The sequence below is a fragment of the Elephas maximus genome, chromosome 23 (assembly GCF_024166365.1).
Source record: "Elephas maximus indicus isolate mEleMax1 chromosome 23, mEleMax1 primary haplotype, whole genome shotgun sequence".
NCBI classification, from domain to species: domain Eukaryota; kingdom Metazoa; phylum Chordata; class Mammalia; order Proboscidea; family Elephantidae; genus Elephas; species Elephas maximus.
Window position 1 is genome coordinate 27,209,979 of NC_064841.1, and position 27,614 is coordinate 27,237,592.

General features: G+C 36.1%; 1 protein-coding gene across 1 annotated transcript in view; it reads left to right on the plus strand.

The window, feature by feature from the left end:
- The window catches only part of SPATA16 (spermatogenesis associated 16), a 279,989-nt gene that overhangs the window by 69,040 nt on the left and 183,335 nt on the right, over positions 1-27,614 (plus strand). The window contains exon 2 of the mRNA XM_049867466.1: positions 3,035-3,180. Coding sequence (XP_049723423.1) covers positions 3,035-3,180 — 146 coding nt within the window. The remainder of the gene's footprint in view (positions 1-3,034; positions 3,181-27,614) is intronic.

A 27,614-nucleotide genomic window follows, 5' to 3' on the forward strand; every position in this document is an offset into this window, starting at 1 on the left:
TCAGTAACGTTCTCAGTCTTATAATACATGATTGGTAAACTAAGATTACCACAAATATTCATGCAACCTACACAGCAGGCTCCCTATTTTCCCATATAAATGTGAATAGAAAAATTACCCGTCTTTCACAGCTGTCTAATAGTTGGGTTTCATGGAGTATTTTTCTTTAGTGTGTTCAGACTGATCAATTTTATGCCTTTCCTGGCCTTGTATCTCACAGAAGTAGAAAATATTGCAGACGTTAGAAGATCAGCCATTTATTCTTCACTTTTTCTTACTGTTCATAGATAGAGCCTTTATTATTATTAAATCTTAAGGTCCGCTTCCTCCTGCCGTGAAAGACCTGAATGTCCTCCTGGAAGCTAGTCCCTGAAGGGCCTCTGCATTCAATACACAGGAAATGTGCCTTAGAAAGGAGGCTGTGCATACCATAAAGTGGGAGCACGTGTATAGGCAGGGGCTAAGTTGGCGCACAATGTTTCGCTTGTTTGTTTCATCTTTGTTTAAGAGTTTGTGTGAAGATTCCATAAAACCTGGACTCTTCAACTTGGGCTATTTAAAACCTGAGAGAGGGGGAATGCTTATTTCATTTAGAAGGTAAAATTAAACAAAAAGGTCCAGAATTTTACCGCTACGAGATATTAATAAATAAAACTACACAGTTTCCACTCATTTTATTTTCTACTACCTCAGTTTTTGTAAAGAGTTATGCCATACAATTTTTTTTTTTTTCTGGAATTGCACTGTTTAGATTTTTCTGGCTCCTCTGTGGTTGGATTGAGAGGAAAGAGGTAATACTGTCCCAAGCTGCCGTGTTCATACTATAATGCTTTTAAAAATTATTTTTTAAGGTCGGCTTACACTCACATTAACATTCGTGAGGTCAGATTCTCAAGAATAATTAGTAAATCTGCGTTAAGTGTTTTGGCTCCTGTATTGTCTGTATTACCAGCTGATCTTTATAAAAGCATCCAAACTTAGCATTGACTGAGGTCATTTCCATTGTATCTTCTGCATACAGTCTCTGGGTTTTTTTTCAAAATAATTGAAAACCTCTATATACAACATTTCACATGTAGTATATACTATACATTGTTTATACTCTAAGAGCCTTTATAATAAAAAAAATAATAAATAGTATGAATAAAAGTTGAGACTCTCTTGTCTGCAGGATACATTGGGGAAAAGACCTTACATTTGATCACGTATATAGAGTTTTGACAGGAAAACTGTTAATAGCACATATATCTAAAGAGCTCTTACAATTAATTTTTAAAAAATAAAAATGCCAGTGAAAACAGGCATGAAATAGAAAACAGGAATTTACAAAGGAACTAAAAAGTAGCCAAATTATGAAAATGGCCTCTACAATACAGAATAAAATGTGAAGGCAGCAATTTTTACTTGGCAAGTAGTAGTAAATGCTCTATAAATATTTGCTGACTGGATGAGTGAAGTACCAATTCTCACCCATAAAATTGGTAAAGAGTTTTAAAAACAATATGAGCCTCCAGAATTCACAGAATAGTCAAGCAAAAGATAACATCAGATAAGTAACAATTCAAATTAGGGATATTAAATATCTACATTCTTTTTTTTTTTTTAATTTATTGTTTCTGGGTAAAATTAAGAAGGGAAATACATTTTGGAACAGAAAATAAAAAACTCAAACTCATTGCTGTCGATTCGATTCCAACTCATAGCAACCCCATGTGACAGAGTAGAACTGCCCCATAAGGTTTTCTTGGCTGTATCCTTTATGGAAGCAGAACCTGTAGATGGGTTTAAACCACCGAACTTAACTGATCTTCGGTGGCTTAACCACTGTACCACCACGGCTCCTTTGGAACAGAATATAAAAAGCTCCCCTTAAATAACCAAATGGAGCTTTAAAAAAAATTTGACAATGACATTTATATAAATGGCAATCCAGTCTCAAGAATTAATCAGTAAAAGAAAAATTAGTTTAAATTATGTCATTTAAACAAGCAGGCTTTAGAATACAAGCAATTTTATACTAAGATATAGATAAATAGGAATTAACCCCAAATATTACTATCCCCTGTGAGAGAATCACCCTCCCCATGATGTATACACAAACAGAGGAAGAAAAAAAACAAAGGATGCAGATATAGAAAGTCAAATCACTAAACATTAGAAAATTCTAAGGGGAAAAAAAGGGCTGATCTACCCTTGTCACATTATTGACATTTAATGTTTGGGGTTGTCCCCAAAATTTAATTATTTTCTTCCCCTCCAGTTTATCTATGGTGCCCAGAAACCATGGACTTCCTGGAATTTTTATTAAGAATTTCACATTCTTGCCATGTTTTTCAGCTACTGTGGCCTCTGCCAATAAATTCTAATAAATTTTCACTTCTTTCCTTTCAATAACATCCTAGAGAATATGATTCAGACTCAAATTAATCACCGATCATGTTAATGGCTCCTAGGAGTTTACTTCCGATACCCCTTACTATATTAAATCAAACTTGATAGGATGCTAGATCATTGCTCAGCTCGGTTTCCATAAAAGCACTGGTATTTAATAAGATTTATACCTGGTTTTCTGTTAATATCTTTGCTTACTGTGTGCTTTATTTTAAAAATGGGCATTCTTAGCAAGTGGCACATCTTTAGAATCTATCACCATACTTTTAAAAATAATGTACAGGAAACATTTTACAGTTAAATGTGCTGCTTGTTTTATATTATGGTCATATAATGTGAATACAAATAACTTATTTAATTTACAATCAAAATATTAATGTTTTACCTGCAGTTTAGAAAGAGTAAAAAAAACAAACCCGTTGCCGTCGAGTTGACTCCAACTCATGGGGACCCTATAGAACAGAGTAGAACTGCCCCATGGGGTTTTCAAGGAGCTCCTAGTGGGTTCAAACTGCCAACCTTTTGGTTAGCAGCCGAGCTCTTAAACACTGAGCCACGCGTACATATATATGTTTTTGCCAGATTAAAACATATAGTATAGGACAAAAATATAAGGAAACTTAAAGTATTGTATTTTTTAAAGCTTTGCAGCAAAGGGGCAGCTCTGGGAAAGCCATTTGAAGCATCTGCTGAAGATATAGCCAGCGTGGCAAGTTTCATCGAGACAAAGCTTGTTACTTGCTATCTACGGATGAGGAAACCTGACCTTGCCCTGAATCATGCACACAGGTAATAGGAAATATTAAAAACCACAAGAGGAGTTCCTGGGTAGTGTAAACAGCTAAGCACTCAGTTACTTACTGAAAGGTTGGAGTTCAAATGCACCCAGAGGTGCCTTGGAAGAAAGGCCTAGCGATCTGCTTCCTAAAGTCCTACTCTGAAACAAATGGGGTCATCATGAGTCAGAATCGTCTTGACAGCAGCTGCTTTGGGTTTGTTTATTTTGTTTTTTTGAATAACCATAAGTGAGTACTATCCATACAAGCAGAGGTTACCATGTGGACTTCTAGGATCAACTTCCATTTCATTTAAACGTTAAGAAGAAACAAAAACATTTATTCACTACTTGACTTGTTGGAAGGAATAGACACAAAAACAACTATTCATAACACAGGGCAAAATAAGAAGGCAGATGAGTGTAGAAGCAAAGAGCTGCAGGAAGACAGGAAAAAGAGAATCAGGTAAGTAAGGGAGGTGGTATTGAAGGGTAAAAAGGATTTCCAAAACTGCAGAAGGGGTAGGGAGTGGTAGGAGGGAATTCCAACTGAAGCATGAGCAAAAGCCATGAGAGTTTGTGGCCTACTTGATGATAGCATACTGATTGAAAGGGTGCTCCACAGGGTGGGTGTTGTAGCTGTCCAAAGGTGGGAAACACTTTGTATCTATGTCCTTAAAAGTTTTCTTTTTCATATTTCTTTTCCTTCCCAGAAGTCTGTCGTTATGTTGTCTCCTGGTATCTTAGAAGCCCCAGGGTTACGCGAGCCTATCATTTCTTCTCTAAAAATGTACCTATCTTGTGTCTTATTTCTTAAAGAGCTTATTCTTGTCATGCGTAACTATCAGCTTTACCATATTTTTATGCAAATAATGCACACCCTGTGTTTGTTTGCTGGCTGCACCCTCCCCACCGGCAAGTCACCCTCACAAGTGCTGTCATGCCAGTCCTCTTCCATGTGTTGCTACAGAAAATATAGCATAATGCACTTAAGGAAATACCTTGTGGGGGGAGGGGCAGCCAGCCAAAAAGTGCAGAAGATGCACGTTATTTGTGTAAAAATATGGTAACCTACAACAAACATAATTAGAGTATACCTCTCAAATACCTCCTTCTTGGGAATTACTGTGCCTCTAACTGTCCCTGCCTGACTGAGAGGAATTTATCAAGAACTTTTATGCTGTCCATTTTCTGATCTTTTGTCCTGTACTTTTTTTGGTTACAATGGCAAAGCTAATACCAACATGAAGACATATTGCCTGCTTTGCTAATAACCACTGGGAAACATAATTATCGGTCATATTAAGACCCATTATGTAAGCGGGAGATCTGCCAACATGGTAAAAGTAATTTACAATCCCACATCCACGAGGATATAAAAGTTCTACCCAAGATTCTTCACAGCCCTAAGGAGACTAATAGTGGGTTTAAGCTTCACTTCAAGAACCGGCAGACAACAAAACCACTTTGAAATTCACTAGATAACCTGCTTGAAAGAAACTTTTGTACTTAAGAAAACTTCAGAATCTAAAGGTAGATTCCCTTTGATGCCAAATGAAAATTCTACTCCTCTGTACCTATTATCTGGAAGCATTTTATACAATCAAAATTTCCAAACCCAATATCTGGACATATGGTCTGTCGAAGAACTTTGCTCCATTTTCATTTGAAAGAAGCAATATTTGGAAGTGTAATGTATATTTTGATATGTCAAGATATTGGAATTTCTGGGATACTTGGGTAACTTGTGAGCACAATGAAAAAATATTTGAAATTGGGGCCAGTCCAGAAAAATCTATAGGTATATATAAACAATAATGAATTGAGATGACTGAAAGTAAATATATATCACCTTCTCCATGGCTTTCATGGCATGTAAAAAGAAACACCAACATGGCCTATATTTCAAGGAAATATCTCCTAGTTATCAGAATTGTTTGATGGGTTTTCTAATCCATTTTTAATAATAAATGAGTCCAAGTGTCACATCAAAATTCAGTACAATGTTATAAAAATAATGTGAATGAAAAGTCCATATTTTCTACTATAATCCAAATATAGGAACAATAAGATGATACAATTCCTGAGGATGCCAGGGTCAGCTTCAATGAGCTCACTATTTAAACTGAGAAAACTTATGTTTTAAAACAAAGACTGATCTTTCAAGACCTTGAAAATTACCAAGGGGCCAATACATAATGATGAATATCAAAATGATCTTTCTTATTATGTTAGGATTACCTTTCATACTCTTTTTTCCTACTATAAAATAATTTTTACTTCTGTTTCTAAATTGGACATTAAGTAAGAAATGCAAATCAATAGAGGTTAAACAGTCGATTCATACAATTAATTATGCACCAAGTGAAATAAATCATTTTGCTGGGCTTGTCATATTACAGAACTGCAAAAGTCAGTACATGTGATTCTAATTTAACAACATTTTTAAAGATCCCTGATTTGAAAACAGAGTCTGAAATATAATCAATAAGTATATTTCTCAAAAAAAATAAATAACTCAAGATACTCAGCCTATAAATAGCTTATAACCATGAAGTTACACACTGCACACAGGATTTTGCTTTTGTATTATTTTCACATTGTGATGGTTGGTACTAATCATGGCTCAAAATTAAAATATTCCTTTTTTGCATTTATTTGCATTTGCTGAAGCATCCTTTCTTTAATTTTATGTAAATGTGAGGTCTACTGCATATATTTAGGAGACTTGTTAACACAAAAATTAGCTTAAAAACCATCATGTCATTTTGCTTCTGATAAAAATAAATGCATATTGTTTTGTCATATAGAGATGATAAGAACCATAACTTTGTGGTTTTAAGTCCAACAAAGATATATTCTGAAATGAATCAAGCAAACATTGCAATTTTAAATAGGATAATAAGCGATACAAAGGGCTCTAGAAGCAACTATTACCGAAATTGGCTTTTCTCTTTTTTTTCTAATAGCACATACAAAGTGGCAAATATGAATGTCATTTTTTACTTCAACCACAAGTAACGTCTGGACTTACCAGTCGAACAAACACATTGATTCTACACTCATTTCAGTGAGTGTTTTAAGCACTCGACGGCAATGGGTTTGGTTTTGGTAAGACTGATTTCCAATTACTGCTATCTTACCAAGAGTAGAAATCCTGCCATAACTCTTTTCTTATCATATAATTATATTTTGATGTACATAGCTGTAAAGATTCTAACGATGTGTATCACTTCTTTGTACATTCCTCACCTCTAGTTTGTTTGTTTTCGTTGCAGAATTTTGATGCCACAAAGTGGCAGACAAAATAAGTCTGAAATTCCAAATATGCGGGAAAAAAAATCTTATTTTCAAAATTGTTTTATAATGGTGGCATCTACATTCTTCATTCATTCAATAAATATTTATTTAATACCCACCGAGAGTCTGTTCCTGTGTGAGGCAGTTGGAAGACAGGTGTAAATAGAAAAAAGATGGTGCTTATATACCAGTAGGAAAGGCAGCAAACAAAAGTGCAATAAATAAATAAATATGAATATATATGTGAGATAAATAGTGTGAGAATCGCAGTGAAGGAAATAAACATGACTTCCTGCTGCAGAGGCAGCCTAGTATATTAGTTCAGAGCACAGGGTCTGGAATCTGACTGCCAAGGTTCAAATTCTGACTCCTCCCCTCACTAGTTAGTCTGAGTTTACTTCTCTGTAAAATTGGGTTATATTAATAGCACCTACTTTACGAGAACTACTTCACAAGGCTTTGTGAAAATTAAATATAAACCCATGTATTTTTTATTCAGCCATGACAGAGTTACTGGTCCCAGACTCACCTTCCTGCCATAAACAACCATAAACTGGACAAAATATATGAAGCAACTGTTTTCAGACATTGGACAACAGTCACAGCAGGACTGTGATTCTTGAGAGAAGGGAAATACACATGGTGAGCCCCACAATCATCTCAGCTTTTTGCTGGGATTATTTTCCTGTCCCAGTTTAGGGAGGTGGAGCCCAAGTTGATCGTGCTGAGCTGAAGAGGCAGAGATCAGAATATCAGACTGCAAAAGAAGCAGTTATAATAGGGAAAGTAGCCAAAGAAGAGGTAATTATGTAAGGGTGGAATGGGGCAGGGGTCTACATGGGGATTTGACACAGATTCTTGGCCACGGTCTGAGCAACGCATGTGAGAAGTGAGACTGCATGAGGCCTAGCAGAGACGGCATGCTACAAGACTGACTGCTAAATGGAAATATCAAAGGACCGGCAATACTGGGAACATTGGAGAACTAAAATGGAGAGGTCTCACTGGCATCTCAGGCATTCAGCTGAAACCTCAGAAAGGCTATACTTTAAGAGTGAGGACTGTGACTCAGAGGAAGGACCACACTAAGCTTAAGACAAAATAGACCTGTTTTAACAAAGATGAAAACCAAGCTTGAAAAAAACAGAAAACCGAAAACCAAACCCATTACCATCGAGTGAATTCCAATTCATAGTGACCGTATGGGACAGAGTAGAACTGCACCACAGGGTTTCTGAGGAGCAGCAGGTGGATTTGAACTACTGATATTTTGGTTAGCAAGACCTGCTTTAACAAAGATGAAAATCAATCATGAAAATAACAGAAGGATGTGCCATTTAACTGCCTGCCAGAAAAAGAAAAAAACATGTTTTCAGAGAAGATTTTGTAATCCAGACTCCTTACAGGATGTCACTGACAATGTCCAACATAAAATAAAAATTACTACACATACAAAGAAGTGGGAAAATAAGACTCATAATTAAGAAAACAAATAGTCAATGGAAATCAGACTCCAAGATGACTCAGGTATTGGAATTAGCAGACAAGGATTTTGAAACAACTGTGAATAGTATGATCAAGAACCTTAAGGTACAACTTATCAGACATGAAAGGGACTGGTCAGCTGGAGGGAGAGAGATGCTGATGAAGAGTGAGCTAATTATATCAGGTGGACACTTGAGATTGTGTTGGCAACTCTTGTCTGGAGGGGGGATGGGAGGATAGAGAGAGAGGGAAGCCGGCAAAATTGTCAAGAAAGGAGAGACTGAAAGGGCTGACTCAAGAGGGGGAGAGCAAGTGGGAGTAGGGAGTGAGATGTATGTAAACTTATATGTGACAGACTGATTGGATTTGTAAACGTTCACTTGAAGCTTAATAAAATTTATAAAAAAAAAAAAAAAAGAACCTTAAGGTAAAGATGGTAATAAGAGTGAACAGATGGAAAACCCAAAAGAGAAACAGAAACTATAGAAAGAATCAAATGGAGATTTAGCATTGATGAATAAAATTTTTGGAATAAAAATTTATGAATAAAATATCTGAAATTAAAAATAAAATATCTGTTATAGATTTTTTTTTAATATCTAGGATACTGATTTACCTTAAGAGTAAAAATGGGAAATATACTTATTGATTTTTATTTCAGACTGTTTTCGAATCAGGGATCTTTAAAGGGTTGTTGATCTTGAAAACAAATCAACTGAAGTTTTCCAATATGAAGAACAGAGAAAAAGAGATTTAAAAAAATTAAACCAAAGCCTCATAACCAGTCCTAAGAGACAGTTAAAAAAAAAAAAAATCTAACATACTTGTAACTGATGAAGTCCCAGAGGGAGAGGAAAGAGAGAATGAGACATAAAAAGTAATTACTGGAAATTTTCCAAATTTTGTTTTAAAAAATCACATAAAAGAAAGATCCGTGAGCCCCAGCTAGGATAAACACAAACAGAACCACACCCGGGCGCATCATCATCAGTCTGCCAAAAACCCAAGATGGACTACTGAATTTGATGGTGAAATTTTCAGCTTTTGAATATGGTAAAGAAGAGAGCATTGTATTTAAAATATCTCATTTCATGAGATCTGCAAGAAATTTGCAAAATTCCTATTACCCCTACATGAAACAGTTATTTTCTAAGGCTTGTGAATATCTGTAATACTGTAAGCTGATATTACCTCTGAATGTTCTCATTATCCTCAAAATTGTGGACAATGACACCCCAAAAGTTATATTTTCATGGAAATTTTAAAACTGTCTATGTTACTATCTCTGAAGTTCAAGTAAAGTATTTTAAAAATAATAGTTTTCTCAATGCAAATACAGAATTTATTATTATTACTACTGAAAACAATATGTACTTATTATTGGTGATGGAAATATATACAAGCTATGTTTTGACATTCAGGAATTGTTCTAAACGGCTTAGTTGGATTTAAAGATGAGGTAATTGAGGCAAAGAGAAGTTAAGTGACTTGTGAAAGCCAAAGTTAGTAAGTGATAAAGTAGGAGTTAAAATCTGGGCCTTTGGTTATTTTATTTTCTTATGTTGTGATCCATGGGCTATTTAGCTGTACATTGTTAATTTCTACATATCTTAGTTAATTATTTTTAATTTAATTCCACTGTGGTTGAGATGGAAACCCTCGTAGTGTAGTGGTTAAGTGCTACAGCTGCTAACCAAAAGGTCGGCAGTTCAAATCCGCCAGGCGCTCCTGGGAAACTCTACAGGACAGTTCTACTCTGTCCTATAGGGTTGCTATTGAGTCGGAATTGACTCGACGGCACTGAGTTTGGTTTTCATTTTTTTGCTGATTAGAGAACAATCTGTAAGATTTCAAATTGTTTTGAAATTTTATTGAGCCTTATTTTTACCTGTAAATGATCTTTGTCTTGAAGTCTAATTTGATGTTAATGTAACCACACCTAACATAAAAAACTTTTTACATTTATCGTATGATGTATTTTTTCATACGTTATTTTCAACTTATTTATGTCTTTTTTAGATAGCATATAGACGAGTTTTCCTATTTAATCCAGGCATACTATCTTAGACTTTTAACTGGAATATTTAGTCAATGTATGTTTAATGTGGAGAAGAATATTAACTATGCCATGGACTGCCAAAACAAACAAACCTGTCTTGGAAGAAGTACAACCAGAATGCTCCTTAGAAGCAAGGATGGCAAGACTACATCTCACATTTTTTGGACATGTTGTCAGGAGGAATCAGTCCCTGGAAAAGGACATCATGCTTGGTAAAGTAGAGGGTCAGAGAAAAAGAGGATGGATTGACACAGTGGCTTTAACAATGGGCTTAAGCATAACAATGATTGTGAGCATGATGCAGGACCAGGCGGTGTTTCCTTCTGTTGTACATAGAGTTTCTATGAGTCAGAACTGACTGAATGGCACCTAACAATATAAGAACAACATGTTTAATGTAGTTATTGATATGGTTTAGTTGAATTCTACCATCTTCCTATTGTTTTCTAGTGTCCCATCTATTTTTTGTTCCTCTATTCCTCCTTTCTTCTCTTGTTTTCAGATACTTGTTGTTGTTGTTGTTGTTAGGTGCCATTGAGTCAGTTCCGACTCATAGCGACCCTATGTACAACAGAACGAAACACTACCTGGTCCTGCACAATCCTCAATTAAATATCCATTAATATTTCATTTTATGTCAATAATTGCCTTTTAAAGTATACTTTTTGAAATTTTTAAAAATTTTATTATTGTACTTTAGGTGAAGGTTTACAGAACAAACTAGCTTCTCATTAAACTATTAGTACACGTACTGTTTTGTGACGTTGGTTACCAACACCCTCCCCTTCTCAACCTTGGGTTCCCTATTACCAGCTTTCTTGTCCCTCCCATCTTCTAATCCTTATCCCTGGGTTGGTGTGTTCCTTTACTCCTGTTTTGCTTTATGGGCCTGTCTAATCTTTGGCTGAAGAGTGACCCTCAGTAGTGACTTCATACTGAGCTAAAATGGTGTCTGCGGGCCATATTCTCCAGTTTCTATCAGGCCAGTGTCTGGTATTTTATTGTAAGTTAGAATTTTGTTGTAAATTTTTCTCCAGCTCTGTCCAGAACCCTCTACTGTGATCCCTGTCAGAGTAGTCAGTGGTAGCTGGGCACCATCTAGTTGTGCTGGACTCAGACTGGTGGAGGCTGTGGTAGTTGTGGTCCATTAGTCCTTTGAACTAATCTTTCCCTTGTCTTTGGTTTTCTTCCTTCTCACTTGCTCCACATGGGGTGAGAACAGTGGAGTATCTTAGATAGCCACTTACAAGATTTTAAGACTCAGATGCTACTCACCAGAGTAGAATGTAGAAAATTTTCTTTATAAACTGCGTTATGCCAATTGTTCATCGAGACCAAGTCCCCTCAGCCGTCAGCCCAGTAATTCTGTCCCTCAGGGAGTTTGGTTGTGTCTATGGAGCTTCCATGCCCTTGCCTTGGATAAGTTGTGCTGGCTTCCCCAGTATTTTGTACTATCTTACCCGTCACCAAAGTTGTTGTTGTTAGATGCCCTCAAGTCAGTTCCAACTCATAGTGACCCTGTGCACAACAGAACGAAACACTTCCTGGTCCTGCTCCATCCTTACAATCGTTGTTATGCTTGAGCTCATTGTTGCAGTCACTGTGTCAATCCACCTCGTTGAGGGTCTTCCTCTTTTCTGCTGACCCTGTACTTTGCCAAGCATGATGTCCTTCTCCAGGGACTGATCCTTCCTGACAACATGTCCAAAGTATGTAAGATGCAGTCTCGCCGTCCTTGCTTCTAAGGAGCATTCTGGTTGTACTTCTTCTAAGACAGATTTATTCGTTCTTCTGGCAGTCCATGGTATATTCAATATTCTTCGCCAACACCACATTCAAAGGCATCAACTCTTCCTTATTCATTGTCCAACTTTCTCACGCATATGATGCAATTGAAAATACCATGGCTTGGGTCAGGCACACCTTAGTCTACAAAGTAATATCTTTGCTCTTCAACACTTTAAAGAGGTCCTTTGCTGCAGATTTACCCCATCCAATGCGTCTTCTGATTTCTTGACTGCTGCTTCCATGGCTGTTGATTGTGGATCCAAGACAAATGAAATCCTTGACAACTTCAATCTTTACTCCATTTATCATGATATTGCTCATTGATACAGTTGTGAGGATTTTTGTTTTCTTTATGTTTTTTTTATGTTGAGGTACAATCCATACTAAAGGCTGTGGTCTTTGATCTTCATTAGTAAATGCTTCAAGTCCTCTTCACTTTCAGCAAGCATGGTTGTATCATCTGCGTAGTGCAGGTTGTTAATGAGTCTTCCTCCAATCCTGATGCCCCATTCTTCTTCATATAGTCCACCTTCTCGTATTATTTGCTCAGCATACAGATTGAATAGGTATGGTGAAAGAATACAACCTTGGCGCACACCTTTCCTGAATTTAAACCAATCAGTAACACCTTGTTCTGTCTGAACAACTGTCTCTTGATCTATGTAGTTTCCTCATGACCACAACTAAGTGTTCTGGAATTCCCGCTCTTCTCAATGTTATCCATAAGTTTTTATGATCCACACAGTCGAATACCTTTGCATAATCAATAAAACACAGGTTTTTTTTTTTTAAAAACATCTTTCTGGTATTCTCTGCTTTCAGCCAGGATCCATCTGACATCAGCAATGATATCCCTGGTTCCACGTCCTCTTCTGAAACTGGCCTGAATTTCTGGCAGTCCCTTGTCAATATACTGCTGCAGCCATTTTTGAAGAATCTTCAGCAAAATTTTGCTTGTGTGTGATATTAATAATATTGTTCTATAATTTCCACATTCGGTTGGATCACCTTTCTTGGGAATAGGCATAAATATGGACCTCTTCAAGTCAGTTGGCAGGAAGCTGTCTTCCACATTTCTTGGCATAGATGAGTGAGCACCTCCAGTACCATCGGTTCCTGATCATATGCTACCTCTTGAAATGGTTGAACATCGACTAATTCTTTTTAATATAACAACTCTGCGTATTCCTTCCATCTTCTTTTCCCCATAGAATCCTTCACTATTGCAACTTGAGTCTTGAATTTTTTCTTCAGTTCTTTCAGCTTGAGAAACACCAAGTGTGTTCTTCCCTTTCGGTTTTCCATTTCCAGCTCTTTGCACATGTCATAATAATACTTTACTTTGTCTTCTCGAGCCACTCCTTGAAATCTTCTGTTCACTTCTTTTACTTCATCAATTTTTCCTTTTGCTTTAGCTGCTCGACGTTCAAGATCAAGTTTCAGAGTCTCCTCTGACATCCATCTTGGTCTTTTCTTTCTTTCCTGTTGTTTCAATGACCTCTTGTTTTCTTCATGTATGATGTACTTGATGTCATCCAGACTAAGACAGAGTAGGAAGAAGGACCAGGCAGTCTACTTCGGAAAAATATTAGCCAGTGAAGACCTTATGAATAGCAGCAGAACATTGTCTGATGTAGTGCTGGAAGATGAGCCCCCCAGGTTGGAAAGCACTCAAAAGATGACTGGGGAAGAGCTGCCTTCTCAAAGTAGGGTCAACCTTAATGACGTGGATAGAGTAAAGCTTTCGGGACCTTCATTTGCTGATGTGGCACCACTCAAAACGAGAAGAAACAGCTGCAAACACCCATTAATAATCAGAACCTGGAATGTCTCAAGTATGAATCTAGGAAAATTAGAAATCATCAAAAATGAAATGGAACACATAAACATTGATATCCTACGCATTAGTGCACTGAAATGGACTGGTATTGGCCATTTTGAATCAGACAATCATATAGTCTACTATGCTGGGAATGACAACTTGAAGAGGAACAATGTTGCATTCATCATCAAAAAGAACATTTCAAGATCTATTCTGAAGTACAATGTTGTCAGTGATAGGATAATATCCATATGCCTACAAGGAAGACCAGTTAATATGACTATTATTCAAATATACACACCAACCACTAGGGCCAAAGATGAAGAAATAGAAGATTTTTATCAGCAGCTACAGTCTGAAATTGATCGAACATGCAATCAAGATGCATTGATAATTACTGGCGTTTGGAATGCAAAAGTTGGAAACGAAGAAGAATCAGTAGTTGGAAAATATGGCCTTGGTGATAGAAACAATGCTGGAGATTGAATGATAGAATTTTGCAAGACCAACGACTTCTTCATTGCAAATACCTTCTTTCACCAACATAAACGGTGACTATACACATGGACCTCTCCAGATGGAACACACAGAAATCAATCTGACTACATCTGTGGAAAGAGACAATGGAAAAGCTCAATATCATCAGTCAGAACAAGGCCAGGGGCCGACTGTGGAACAGACCATCAATTGCTCATATGCAAGTTCAAGCTGAAACTGAAGAAAATCAGAGCAAGTCCAAGAGAGCCAAAATATGACCTTGGGTATATCTCACCTGAATTTAGACACCATCTGAAGAATAGATTTGACACATTCAACACTGGTGACCAAACATCGGATAAGTTGTCACCAAAGTTACCATTTATCTATTGTCTATTTAGTGTTTTTCCCTCCCGTCTTCTCCCCTCCCTCAAAACCATCAAAGATTGTATCTTTTTGTGTGTAAGCCTTTTCATGAGTTTTTATGGTAGTGGTCTCATACAATATTTGTCCTTTTGTGATTGACTTATTTCACTCATCGTAATTCCCCCCAGATTCATCCATGTTGTGAGATGCTTCGAAGATTTATCATTGTTCTTTATCTTTGCTTAGGACTCCATTGTGTGTATGTACCATAGTTTATCCATTCATCTGTTGATGGGCATCTAGGTTATTTCCAACTTTTTGCTGTTGTGAATAATGCTGCAATGAACACAGGTATACATATGTCTATTCCTGTGATGGCTTTCATTTCTCTAGGATACATTCCTAGGAGTGGGATTGCTGCATCATATGATATTTCTATTTCTAGCTTCCTAAGGAAGCACCATATCATTTTCCAAAATGGCTGTACCATCTTGCATTCCCACCAGCAGTGCATAAGAGTTCCCATCTACCTGTAGCCTCTCCGACATTTGTTATTTTCTGTTTTTTTTTTTTTTTTTTGACTCCTGTAAGTAATGCAGGGATGAGATGGCATCTCATTGTGATTTTGATTTGCGTTTCTCTGATAGCTAGTGATCTCGAGCATTTTCTCATGTCTGTTAGCTGCTTGAATGTCTTCTTTGGCAAAGTGTCTGTTCATTTCCTTTGTTCATTTTTTAATTGAACTATTTGTCTTTTTGTTGTAGAGGTTGTAGATTTTCCTGTAGATTTTAGAGATTAGACCTTTGTTGGATTCATCACAACCAAAAATTTTTTCCCAGTCTTTAGGTCCTCTTTTTACTCTTTTGGTAAAGTCTTTTTGATAAGCATAATTGTTCAATTTTTAGAAGATTCCAGTTATCTAGCTCTGGAGTTTATATGCTGTTAGTTATGGTTTGTATCCTGTCAGTGCTGTGTATTAGGGCCCCTAGCACTGATCCTATTTTTTCTTCTATCCTCTTTATAGGTTTTGGTTTTATATTTAGGTCTTGGATCCATTTTGAGTTAGTTTTTGTGTATGGTGTGAGGTATTGGTCCTGTTTCATTTTTTTTTTTGCAGATGGACGTCAAGTTTTGCCAGCACTGTTTGTTAAAAAGGCTGTCTTTTCCCCATTTGATGGAATTCGGGCCTTTGTTGAAGATCAGGTGACCATAAGTGGATGCATTTACATCTGGGTTCTCAATTCTGCTCCATTGGTCAATGTATCTGTCGTTGTATCAGTACCACACTGTCCTGACTGCTGTATCTGTAGAGTAGGTTCTGAGGTTAGGCAGTGTGAGTCCTCCTACGTTGTTCTTCTTCTTCATTGTTCTTCTCCTTCAACAGTGCTTTATTTATCCAGGGCCTTTTCCCTTCCCACATAAAGTTAATGATTAGTTTTTCCTTCTCTTTAAAGAATGCTGTCAGTGTTTGGATGAGGATTGCATTGTATATGTAGGTTGCTTTGGGTAGAATTGACCTTTTCGTAATGTTGAGTCTACCTATCCATGAGCATGATATGTTTTTCCATTTGTGTAGTTTTCTTTTGGTTTCTTGCGGTAGTGTTTCGTAGTTTTCTTTTTATAGGTTTTTTAGATCCCTGGTTAGATTTATTCCTATTTTATTTTTTTTAAACACTATTATAAATGGTATTTTTTTTTTGCCTGATTTCCTTTTCATCATTCTCTTTATTAGTGTATGGGAATCCAACTGATTTTTATATGTTTATCTTGTATCCTGCTACTCTGCTGTATCTTTCTATTAGTTCCTGTAGTATTCTTGTGGAGCCTTTGGGTTTTCTATGTATAATATCATGTCATCTACAAATAGGGACCGTTTTACTTTGTTTTGTTTTCTTGCTTTATTGCTCTAGCTAGGACTTCCAGCTAGGACAATGTTAAATTGAAGAGGTGATAAAGGAGATCCTTGTCTTGTTCCTGTTCTCAAGGGGAATGTTTTCAGCCTGTCTCCATTATGAATGATGTTGACTGTTGATTTTGTATAGATGCCCTTTAGTATGCTGAGGAGTTTCCCTTCTATACCTACTTTATCGAGAGATTTTATAAGGAATGGGTGTTGGACTTTGTTGAATGCCTTTTCTGTGTCGACTGAGTGATCATGTGATTATTTTATTTATGTGGTAGATTACATTGATTGATTTTCTAATGTTGGACCATGCTTGCATACCTGATATGAATCCTACTTGGTCATGGTGTATTTTTTTTTTTAATCATGCTGAATTCTATTGGCTAGAATTTTGTTGAGAATCTTTGTGTCTTCATGAGAGATATTGATCTGTAATTCTCTTTTTTTGTGATGTCTTTGCCTGGTTTTGGTATAAGGTTTATGCTGGCTTTGTAGAATGAATTTGGAAATATCCCTTCCTTTTCTATATTCTGAAATAGTTTGAGTAGTACTGGTGTAAGCTCTTCTCTGAATGTTTGTTAGAATTCTCCAGTGTAGATATCTGGGCCAGAGGCTTTTTTTTTGTTGGGAGTTTGTTTTATTACAGTTTCAATCCCTTCTTTTGTTATGGGTCTGTTCAGAGTTTCAACATCATTCTGTGTTAGTTTGGGTAGGTAGTGTGTCTCTAGAAATTTGTCCATTTCCTCTAGGTTTTCAAATTTGTTGGAGTATAGTTTTTCATAGTACTCTGTTATGATCTTTTTTATTTCAGTTGTGTCTGTTGTAATGTCCTCCATTTCGTTTCTTATTTGGGTTATTTGCATCCTCTCCTGCTTTTCTTTTGTCATTTTGGCCAGTGGTTTTCAATTTGTTGATCCTTTTTTTTTTTTCAAAGAACCAACTTTTTGTTTTGTTGATTCTTTCTATCGCTTTTCTATTCTCTATTTTGTTTATTTCTGCTCTGATCTTTATTATCTTCTTTCTTTTGGTGGCTGTGGGCTTCTTTTGCTGTTCTCTTTCTAATTGTTTGAGTTGTGATTTGTCCCTTTCTACTTTTTTGATGGGTGCTGTGTTCCAGAGGTTTTGGTATGATGTGTTTTCATTCTCATTTGATTCTTCAAATATTTCTTTATTCCATCTTTGATTTTTTTTCTATTATCCAGTGGTTTTTAAGCAGGTTGTTATTCAGTTTCCATGTATTTGATTTTTTTTTTCCTTGCGCTTCCTGTTGTTAATTTCTACTTTGATGATGTTGTGATCAAAGAAGATACTTTGTATTATCTCAGTGTTTTGGATTTTGTTGAGGGTTGATTTGTGGCCTAAGGTGTGGTCTATTCTGGAGAATGTTCCATTAGTGTTGGAAAAGAATGTGAACTTTACAGCTGTTGGGTGGAGTGTTCTATATATGTATATAAGGTCAAGTTGGCTGATTGTGGCCTTTAGATATTCTGTATCTTTGTTGAGTTTCTTTCTAGATGTTCTGTCCTTTACTGAGAGTGGTGTGTTGAAATCATCTGCTATTGTTGTGGAACTGTCAATTTTTCTTTTCAGTGCTGTTAGAGTTTATATATTTTGGAGCTCTGTCATTGGGTGCTCCAAAATATATAAACTCTAACAGCACTGGAAAGAAAAATCGACATTGTGTGCATAGATATTTATTATGGTTATGTCTTCATGATGGATTGTCCCTTTAATCGCTATATAATGCCTTTCTTTGTCTTTTATGGTCAATTTTGTTTTAAAGTCTATTTTATCTGAGATTAGTTTTGCCACTTCTCTATTTGGTAGCTGTTTGCTTGATATATTTTTTCCATCCTTCGATTTTTAATAAATTTATATCTTTGTTTCTAAGGTGTGTCTCTTGTAGACAGCCTATTGATGGAATCTTTATTATTATTATTCATTCTGTCTCTGTCTATGGATCTGTTTAAGCCATCTATGTTCAGTGTAATTATTGATGGGTTTGAGTTTATTGCTGTCATTTTGTGGTGCTTATTTTTGTGGTGCTGATGTTTTCTTTGTTCCTCTCGCTCTCCTGTGCTAAATTCCTTTTGTTTGTGGATTTTTTTTTTTCATTTCTTTTGTTTTCATAGATTTTGTGCTTACTGAGACTTTTTCTTTATTTTGATGAGTAGGTTTGTTAACTTTCTTTGTGGTTACCTTGAAATTTAACCTTATCTTCCTAAGTTTGAAACAGTCTTTTGTTACTTGGCATCACCATGCCTTCCTCTCCATTTGAAAGTTCTACACCTACACAGTTTATTCCTTTTTTTATTGTTCTGATACTTTTTGTAATTTTTAAATGGTTGCTCTAGAGATTATAATATGCATCCTTAACTATCACCCCCTCACACACCTTTTTGGTGTTATAGTCAAATACTTCATATCAACATATGTAAGGTTACTATTTTTACTTTAAATAATATGATGAAATGCTCTTATTTTTTCCTTAAACAGTTATTCATCTTTTAAAATTTTTTAAAGAAATATAGTATTTTGTATTTACTTGTTTATTTACCATTTCTGGTGTTCTTTATTTCTTTCTGTAGATCCAAGTTTCAATCTATTATCATTTCTTCAGACAGAAGTACCTCCTTTATCATCTCTTAGTGAATATCTGCTAAAGATTAATTCGTAACATCTTTAAAATCTTGGGGGGTTCTTATGTAGCAGTGGCAATATCCCTGAAATTATAAAGCCTAGCTTCAGATTTTTTTTAGCTTCAGATACCACTTCACTGATTGTTTTAAACGAGCTTCAGTTTTCTCATGTGTGATTTGAGGATAATAATATTTACCAAGTCTACTTTACATTACTCATGCAACACAGGTTTTAAATTACAAGATTGTACTTTATCATACATCATCATCACATTCCCTCCCTTCCTTACACCTGTAGCCCCGCCTTTTGTAATTATCACATGTATTAATAAAATAGCCTTGAAAAGTAGACTCATAGCTTTATTTGAAAGAAAGACAAAGGGAAGAGGAGACGGGAGGAGAGAGGAGAGGAAGCGAGGAAAGGAGGGGAGAAGAGAGGAAGAGACAGAGACGATGGCTTTGTTTGTTACAAGAGAAAAATTTTAAGACACAACAAAGAGCAGAAAAATACATATTTGGTCCTTCTTGGGCTTCCAATAACAGACAGTTCTAAAGCTGCATCAGATTCCTTGGGAAGCCTATCCAAGTTGAAAAGGATGTGATAAAGGGATCACATCCTCTTTATATTGAAGGCATTTGCAACCACTCAAAAGCTTACATTTATAACTTTTATTATAACAGAGTTTGCTATAGATTAATTAAGATAGCACTGCTCATAGTATCCCTGTATGGCCTTCAATACATTCCATTATTCTCTGGTGACCTTCCAGACATTTCATCTTCTACCACTACATTCAAGTGGCTGCATTTTAGTTACAATCAACTTGCTTTATGTCTTATGTCTCATTCTAGCTTCCACCCTTTCCTTCTAACCATTTAAAAAACAAAACCAGTTGCTGCTGAATCTCTTTCAGCTCATGGTGACTCGATGTGTTTCAGAGTAGAACTGTGCTCCATAGGGTTTTCAATGGCTGTGACTTTTTGAGTAAATTGCCAGGCCTTTCTTCCAAGGTGCCTCTGAGCAGATTCAGACCATCAACGTTTTGTGCCATCCAAGGACTTCTAGCCATTTGCTCAGCAGTCTAGTCTTAATTCTGAAGTCAGTACCCAATTGACTTTTATCTTTATTTCCCATTCACTAATGGATATAAAAATGCTTCATAAATGAGGGCTTATTATACCAGCATAATGAAGTGCTATTGCTATGCAACGGTCTACCTGTCAGGACCTCTCTATAGACCAGGTACTACTGGTTGATTTTTGATTTGTTTGACTTGATTATTGGTTTGTCCTCTGCTCTTGATATCCTTGTGGTTCTTGGAAAACAGACCAGGGATGCTAATGCATAGTTCCCATGCTGAGCACAGCCTTCAGGTGATATTCATTTTGATCCTTGAAGCCAGCAAGAAGGCTGCAGAGATACTCCTTGCGGGTGGGCTTATTCTTGTGTTATTTTAGGATAAGCCTTTTTATATTTGTTTCCCTCTTTCCAATACACCAGCTCTAATCTCCATTCTGATGGGTTGAACAAGTCACTTAGTCTTTCTTCACCTTCTTCCTCTGTAAGTTCTTAATGGGGCATTAAAAACATCAATGTACTTAAAACTTTAAAGTGTTCTAAAACATGTAAGTGGTGTGACCATAGGTTAAGTGCAAATAATGACAACAAGTGAACTATATTTGCTTCCCCTTCCCGCAAGATCAATTGATGGGAAAAAAAAAAAAAAAGGTTCTGGATTTTCAAGGACTAATTCTGTAATTACAAATATAAAAAAGTAGAAGAGCTGTAATTTTCCCTATAATGCGGGGAAACAAGCTTCAACAACCAAAGGCCTGAATTTGAATCCCTGAAACATTGACTAGCCTTGACCTTCACAAGTCCCTTTGCCTCATTTTCCATATCTCTAAATAAGGCAAAAAGACAATGCCTCCTTCAAACTTTGTGAAGGAGGTCAAGTGATATTATAGATATAAAAGTGTTTTGCAAACAGAAATTTTTTCTATAAATCTTAGCCTTAATGTCATCATTATTTTCAAGTGACCAATTTTGTTGAAATTTTACAAGAGTCTGAAATTTACGAACTTCTTTTCATGAGCACGTTTGCTCTGGTTAACATGGTGACTGATCTAACGCTCATCAATGAAGAGAAAGCTGTTTTGGTGGTCCCCATGGGACATACTTGTGTTTACCCTTGTAATTTGTTGCACTCTACATGAAAAAAGATATTCAGGCAAGTAGTTGAAAAATGGAATAGGTAAAAGCAAATATTAAGACGGAAATAAGTCTGGGTAAATACCAAAAGCCAAAACCAAGCCAAACGTGTTACCATCAAGTGGATTCAAACTCATAGTGACCCTATAGGACAGAGTAGAACTGCCCTATAAGGTTTCCAAGACTGTAACCTTTAGAGAAGCAGTCTGCCACATCTTTCTCCCTGGAATGGCTAGTGGGTTCAAACTGCAGGCCCTTTGGTTAGCAGCCTAGTGCTTAACCACTGTACCACCAGGGATCCTGATGAATACCAGATGTCCAAAAATGTCAAAAATAATCAACCTTGGAGACAAATAGAAGTCTATCCACATTTCTAAATTTAGGCAATTCTGTTATATGAGACTAAAGATCTATCCCACTGAATCTGCCTCACTGGAGGTTAAACTAATGTGTGCCTATGTCATATTCTCAAAGCTACTTCAGCTCTAGATTTCTTCCCCGGGACACTTGGCATAGAGCAATCACTGTATTTACTGGCTACTACATATGATATAGGATCACAAGTAGCAAGAGACAAACTCAGAGCAGACCAGGAGTTGGTTGATAAAAAACATGGCCAGATGCCAACTTCTAGTCATTTTACAGTTCTTGCCAGCCTTTGTTTGATATTTAAAATTTTCTCTTTACCTGTTTTCCAGGTAGAAATCTCTTGTTGCGTATACCTGCCTTTGCTCTCATGCTAATAGCTTACCTTAGAAGAGCTGACTACCTTACAAATATAGGCACCATTTTAGTTTTACAATTCATGAATGTATATTTCATGGATATAGATATTTTCCTGGATATTTCACATCATTAACATCATAATATCAACCTCAAAGAGCATTATGCAAATCCTGGGTTATATTGTGATTGCTGTATACACCTAAACTCTCCCTCATTCCCTCTTCTGTTGCTATGGCAAGAGTTCCTCATGTTTATCCTCTCAGGCCTGTAGCCTTTCCTCACTTTTTATAGAAGTCGGAAGAGCAGACATATGCTAAGTTACCATACCTTTAGTTTGAGAATAAATGTCTCCATGATAGCACTGCCTACAATGTTACTCCAGGTTATAGATGTGACGTATACATTTCTCATGATTGTTCATCACTGGAGAAAATGCAGATGGTGTGCCTTTCCTAGGTTTCCTGAGGCAAAATAATTTCGTAATTGGATATAAATGTTCTTACAAGATTACAAGTTATTAAGCTTTTGTTAGCAAATATGACTTTAACACAAAAGATAGTTGAATTCACTTAGTGTTTAATTTTTGAATGTTCAAAAGTAATAGATTTGTAGATGAAAGAAGTCTAATATATGACTTCACTATGTATTTAGCCTCGATCTTTTTGTTTTGTTTTTTAGACTTCTGTTTCCTATAAGCATTCTTTGTGGAACCTGCTTAACACATACAGTCTCTAAAAAAGCAGTTCCTAGTTTTTGTGGAAAGAAAAGAACATTAAGTCACGTATATGTACCAAAAAAAAAAAAAAGTATTTTGGTCTTAGGAGAGCACCTTTTCATGCCCTTATTAGCCATTTGTATGTCTTCTTTATTGAAATGTCTATTCAAGTTCTTTATCCATTTTTTTTATTGTGCTTTAAGTGAAAGTTTACAGTTCAAGTCAGTCTCTCATACAAAAACCTATACACCCATTGTTATGTGACCCTACTTGCTCTCCCTACAATGTGACAGCATACTCCTCCTTTTCGCCCTGTATTTCCCATGTCCATTCAAGCAACTTGTATCCCCCTTCTGCCTTCTCATCTCACCTCTGGACAGGGGCTGCCCTTTTAGTCTCATATATCTACTTAAGCTAAGAAACACATTCCTCACCAGTATCATTTTATGTCTTATAGTGCAGTCTAATCTTTGTCTGAAGAGTTGGCTTTGGGAATGGCTTTAGTTCTGAGCTAATACAGAGTCTGGGGGCATGTCTTCTAGAGGCCTTCCAGTCTCAGTCAGACCGTCAAGTCTGGTCTTTTTACTAGAATTTGAGTTCTGCACCCCACTTTTCTCCCACTCCATCAGGGACTCTCTGCTTTATTCCCTGTCGGGGCAGTCATTGGTAGGAGCCAGGCACCATCTGGTTCTTCCATCTCAAGCCGATGAAGTCTCTGGCTTATGTGGTCCTTTCTGTCTCTTGGGCTCATATTTTCCTTACGTCTTTGGTGTTCTTCATTCTCCTTTGCTCCAGGTGGGTTGGGACAAATTAATACATCTTAGATGGCCACTTGCTAGCTTTTAAGACTCCACTTGCTAGCTTTTAAGACTCCAGATGCCACTCACCAAAGTGGAATGCAGAACATATTCTTGATAAACTTTGTTATGCCAATTGACCCAGATGTCCCCTGAAACAATGGTCCCCAGACCCCCACCCCTACTACTCTGTCCCTCAAAGTGTTTGGTTGTATTCAGGAAACTTCCTAGCTTTTGGTTTAGTCCATTTGTGCTGACTTCCCTTGTATTGTGTGTTGTCCTTCCCTTCACCTAAGATAATTCTTATCTACAAACTAGTTAGTGACTACTCCTCTCCCTCCCTCCCCACCGTTGTAACCATCAAAGAATGTTTTCTCCTGTGTTTAAACTTATTCTTGATTTCTTATAATAGTGGTCTCATACAGTATTTGTCATTTTGCAACTAATTTCACTCAGCATAATGCCTTCCAGTTTCATCCATGTTATGAGATGTTTTGTGGATTCATCATCATTCTTTATCTATGCGTAGTATTCCATCGTGTGAAAATACCGTAATTTGTTTATCCATTGGCCCATTGAAGGGCACCTAGGTTGTTTCCAACTTTTTTGCTATTGTGAACAGTGCTGCAATGAACATAGATGTGCATGTTTTTGTTCGTGTGAGGGCTGTTATTTTTCTAGGATATATTCCAAGGAGTGGGATTGCTGGATCGTATGGTACTTCTATTTCTAGCTTTTTAAGGAAGTGCCAAATCGATTTCCAAAGTGGTTGTACCATTTTACGTTCCCATCAACAGTGTATAAGTGTTCCAGTCTCCCCACAACCTCTTCAACATTTATTATTTTGTGTTGTTTGGATTAATGCCAGCCTTGTTGGCATCATTGTAGTTTTGATTTGCATTTCTCTAATGGCTAATGATTGTGAGCCTTTCCTCATGTGCCTGTTAGCTGCCTGAATGTCTTCTTTGGTGAAGTGCCTCTTCATATTCTTTGCCCGTTTTTTAGCTGTGTTATTTGTCTTTTTGTTGTTGAGGCTTTGCAGTATCTTGTAGATTTTAGAGCTTAGACGTTGATTGGATTCGTAGTAGCCAAAATTTTTTCCCCAGTGTGTAGGTAGTCTTTTTACTCTTTTGGTGAAGTCTGGATGAGCATAAGCGTTTGACTTTTAGGAGCTCCCAGTTATCTAGTTTCTCTTCTGGTGTTTGTGCACTGTTAGTAATGTTTTGTTACTAACAAAACTGTTTATGCTGTGTATTAGGATTCCTAGCATAGTCCCTATTTTTTCTTGCATGATCTTTATTGTTTTAGATTTTATATTTAGGTCTTTGATCTAGTTTTTGAGTTTAGTTTTTGTGCATGATGCGAGGTATGGATCTTCTTTCCTTTTTTTGCAGATGGATGGATATCCAGTTATGCCAGCACCATTTGTTAAACAGACTGTCTTTTCCCCAGTTAACGAACTTTGGGTCATTGTCATATATCAGCTGCTCATAGGTGGATGATTTTACGTCTGGATTCTCAATTCTGTTCCATTGGTCTATGTATCTGTTGTTGTACAAGAACCAGGCTGTGTTGACTACCATGGCAGTAGAATAGGTTCTAAAATCAGGTAGTATGAAGCCTCTCACTTTGTTCTTCTTCAGTAATGTTTTACTTATCCTGGGCCTCTTCCCTTTTCATATAAAGTTGGTGATTTATTTCTCCATCTCTTTAAAAAATGCTATTGGAATTTGGATCAGGATTGCGTTGTATCTGTAGATCGCTTTGGGTAGAATAGACATTTTCACAATGTTGAGTCTTCCTTTCGATGAGCAAGGTATATTTTTCCCATCTATGTAGGTCTCTTTTGGTTTCTTGCAGTAGTGTCTTGTAGTTTTCTTTGTATGGGTCTTTTATGACTCCGATTGGATTTATTCCTAAGTATTTTATCTTCTTGGGGGCCATTGTAAATGGTATTGATTTGGTGATTTCCTCTTTGATGTTCTCTTTGTTGGTGTAGAGGAATCCAACTGATTTTTGTATGTTGATCTTGTATCCTGATAATCTGCTGAACTCCTCTATTAGTTCTAGTAGTCTTCTTGTGGATTCTTTAGGATTTTCTATTTATAAGATCATCTGCAAATAGAGATACTTTTACTTCTTTCTTACCAATTTGGTTGACTTTTATTTCTTTTTCCAGCCTAATTACTCTGGTTAGGACCTCCAGCACAATGTTGAATAAGAGTGGCTATAAAGGGCATCCTTGTCTGATTCCCATTCTTAGAGGGAATGCTTTCAGACTCTCTCCATTTGTGATAATATTGGCCGTTGGCTCTGTATAAATGCCCTTTATTATGTTGAGGAATTTCCCTTCTATTCCTATTTTGCTGACAGTTTTTATCACGAATGGGTGTTGGACTTTGTCAAATGCCTTTTCTGCATCAGTTGATCATCTTGTCTTTTGTTTTATTTATGTGATGGATTATATTGATTGTTTTTCTACTGTTGAACCATCCCTGCATACCTGGTATGACTCCCACTTGGTCATGGTGAATTTTTTTTTTTTTATATATGTTGTTGAATTCTATTGGCTAGAATTTTGTTCAGGAGTTTTCCATCTAAGTCCTTAAGTGATATTGGTCTGTAATTTTCTTTTTTGTGGTGTCTTTGCCTGATTTTGGTACTTTACCCATTTTTTGATTGGGTTTTTCATCTTTTTGTTGTTGACTTATAGAAGTTCTTTACATATTTTAGATATTAAGCCCTTATCAGATATATGATTCCTAAATATATTCTTCCATTCTGTAGGCTGTCTCTTGACTTTCTTGATAATGTCTTTTGATGCATAAAAGTTTTTCAATTTTGAAGAAGTTTAATTTATCTTTTTTTATTTTTAATTTTGTTGCTTATGTTTTTGGTGTCATATCTAAGATTCCATTATCAAATCCAAGGTCATGAAGATTTACCCGTACATATTCTTGTAAGAGTTTTATAGTTTTAGCTCTCATATTTAGGCCATTGATTCATTTTAAGTTAATTTTCATATGTATTGTGAGGTATAGGTCCAACTTCATTCTTCTACACATGGAGATTCCATTATTCCAGTACTGTTTGTTGAACAGACTTGTCTTTCACCCATTGAATGGGCTTGGTAACTTTGTCAAAAATCAATTGGTCATAAACATATGGGTTTATTTTGGACTCTTGATTCTATTCCATTGGTCTATATGTCTTTTCTTATACCAATAACAGACTGTTTTAATTACTATAATATTATAGTAAATTCTTAAATTGGAAGATGTGAGTTCTACTTTCTTCTTTTTCAAAATCATTTGGCTATTCACCTCTTATAATTCCACATTAACTTGAGGACTGGCTTTTACATTTCTTTAAAAAAAAAAGTCTCCTGTAATTTTGATAGAGATTGCATTGAATCTGTAGCTTACTTTGGGTAACATTGACATCTTAATACTATTAGTTTTTCCAACCCATAAACATGAATGTCTTTCCATTTATTTAAGTCTTCTTTAATTTCTTTACTGTTTTGTAGATTTTAGTGTACAAATCTTGCATCTCCCTGGTTAAATTTATTCCTAGGTATTTTATTCTTTTAAATGCTATTGTAAATAGAATTGTTTCTTAATTTCTCTTTCAGATTGCTCATTGCTGGTGTATAGAAATATAGCTGATTTCTGTGTACTGATCTTGTACCCTGCAACTTTGCTGAATTCATTTATCAGCTCTAGTAGCTTTCTTGTGGATTCTTTTGTCTTCTTTCTATATAAGATCATGTCATCCGTGAATACAGATAATTTCCCTTCTTCCGTTTTGTTGTGGATATCTTTTAGTTTTTCTTTCTTGCCTGATCATTCTAGGTAGGACCTGCAGTACAATGTTGAATAGCACTGGTGAAAGTAAGCATCCTTGTCTAGTTTCTGATAAGGATCACCTTTACATTTTTTAAACATTATTGAGAATCCGAAAGAATCTTTATTTATGTTGATTGTATCATATAAATTATCATATTGAAAATTAAATCTTGCAAATTAAAAAATATTTATTTACTTATTACCTTCAAAATAAGAATAAACCTATTACTTGTTAACATAAACTATTTTTTATGAAGAATAGCTATATATTTTAAGAGGAGCTTTATTGCAAAGCTCTTTAATGTCTGTTA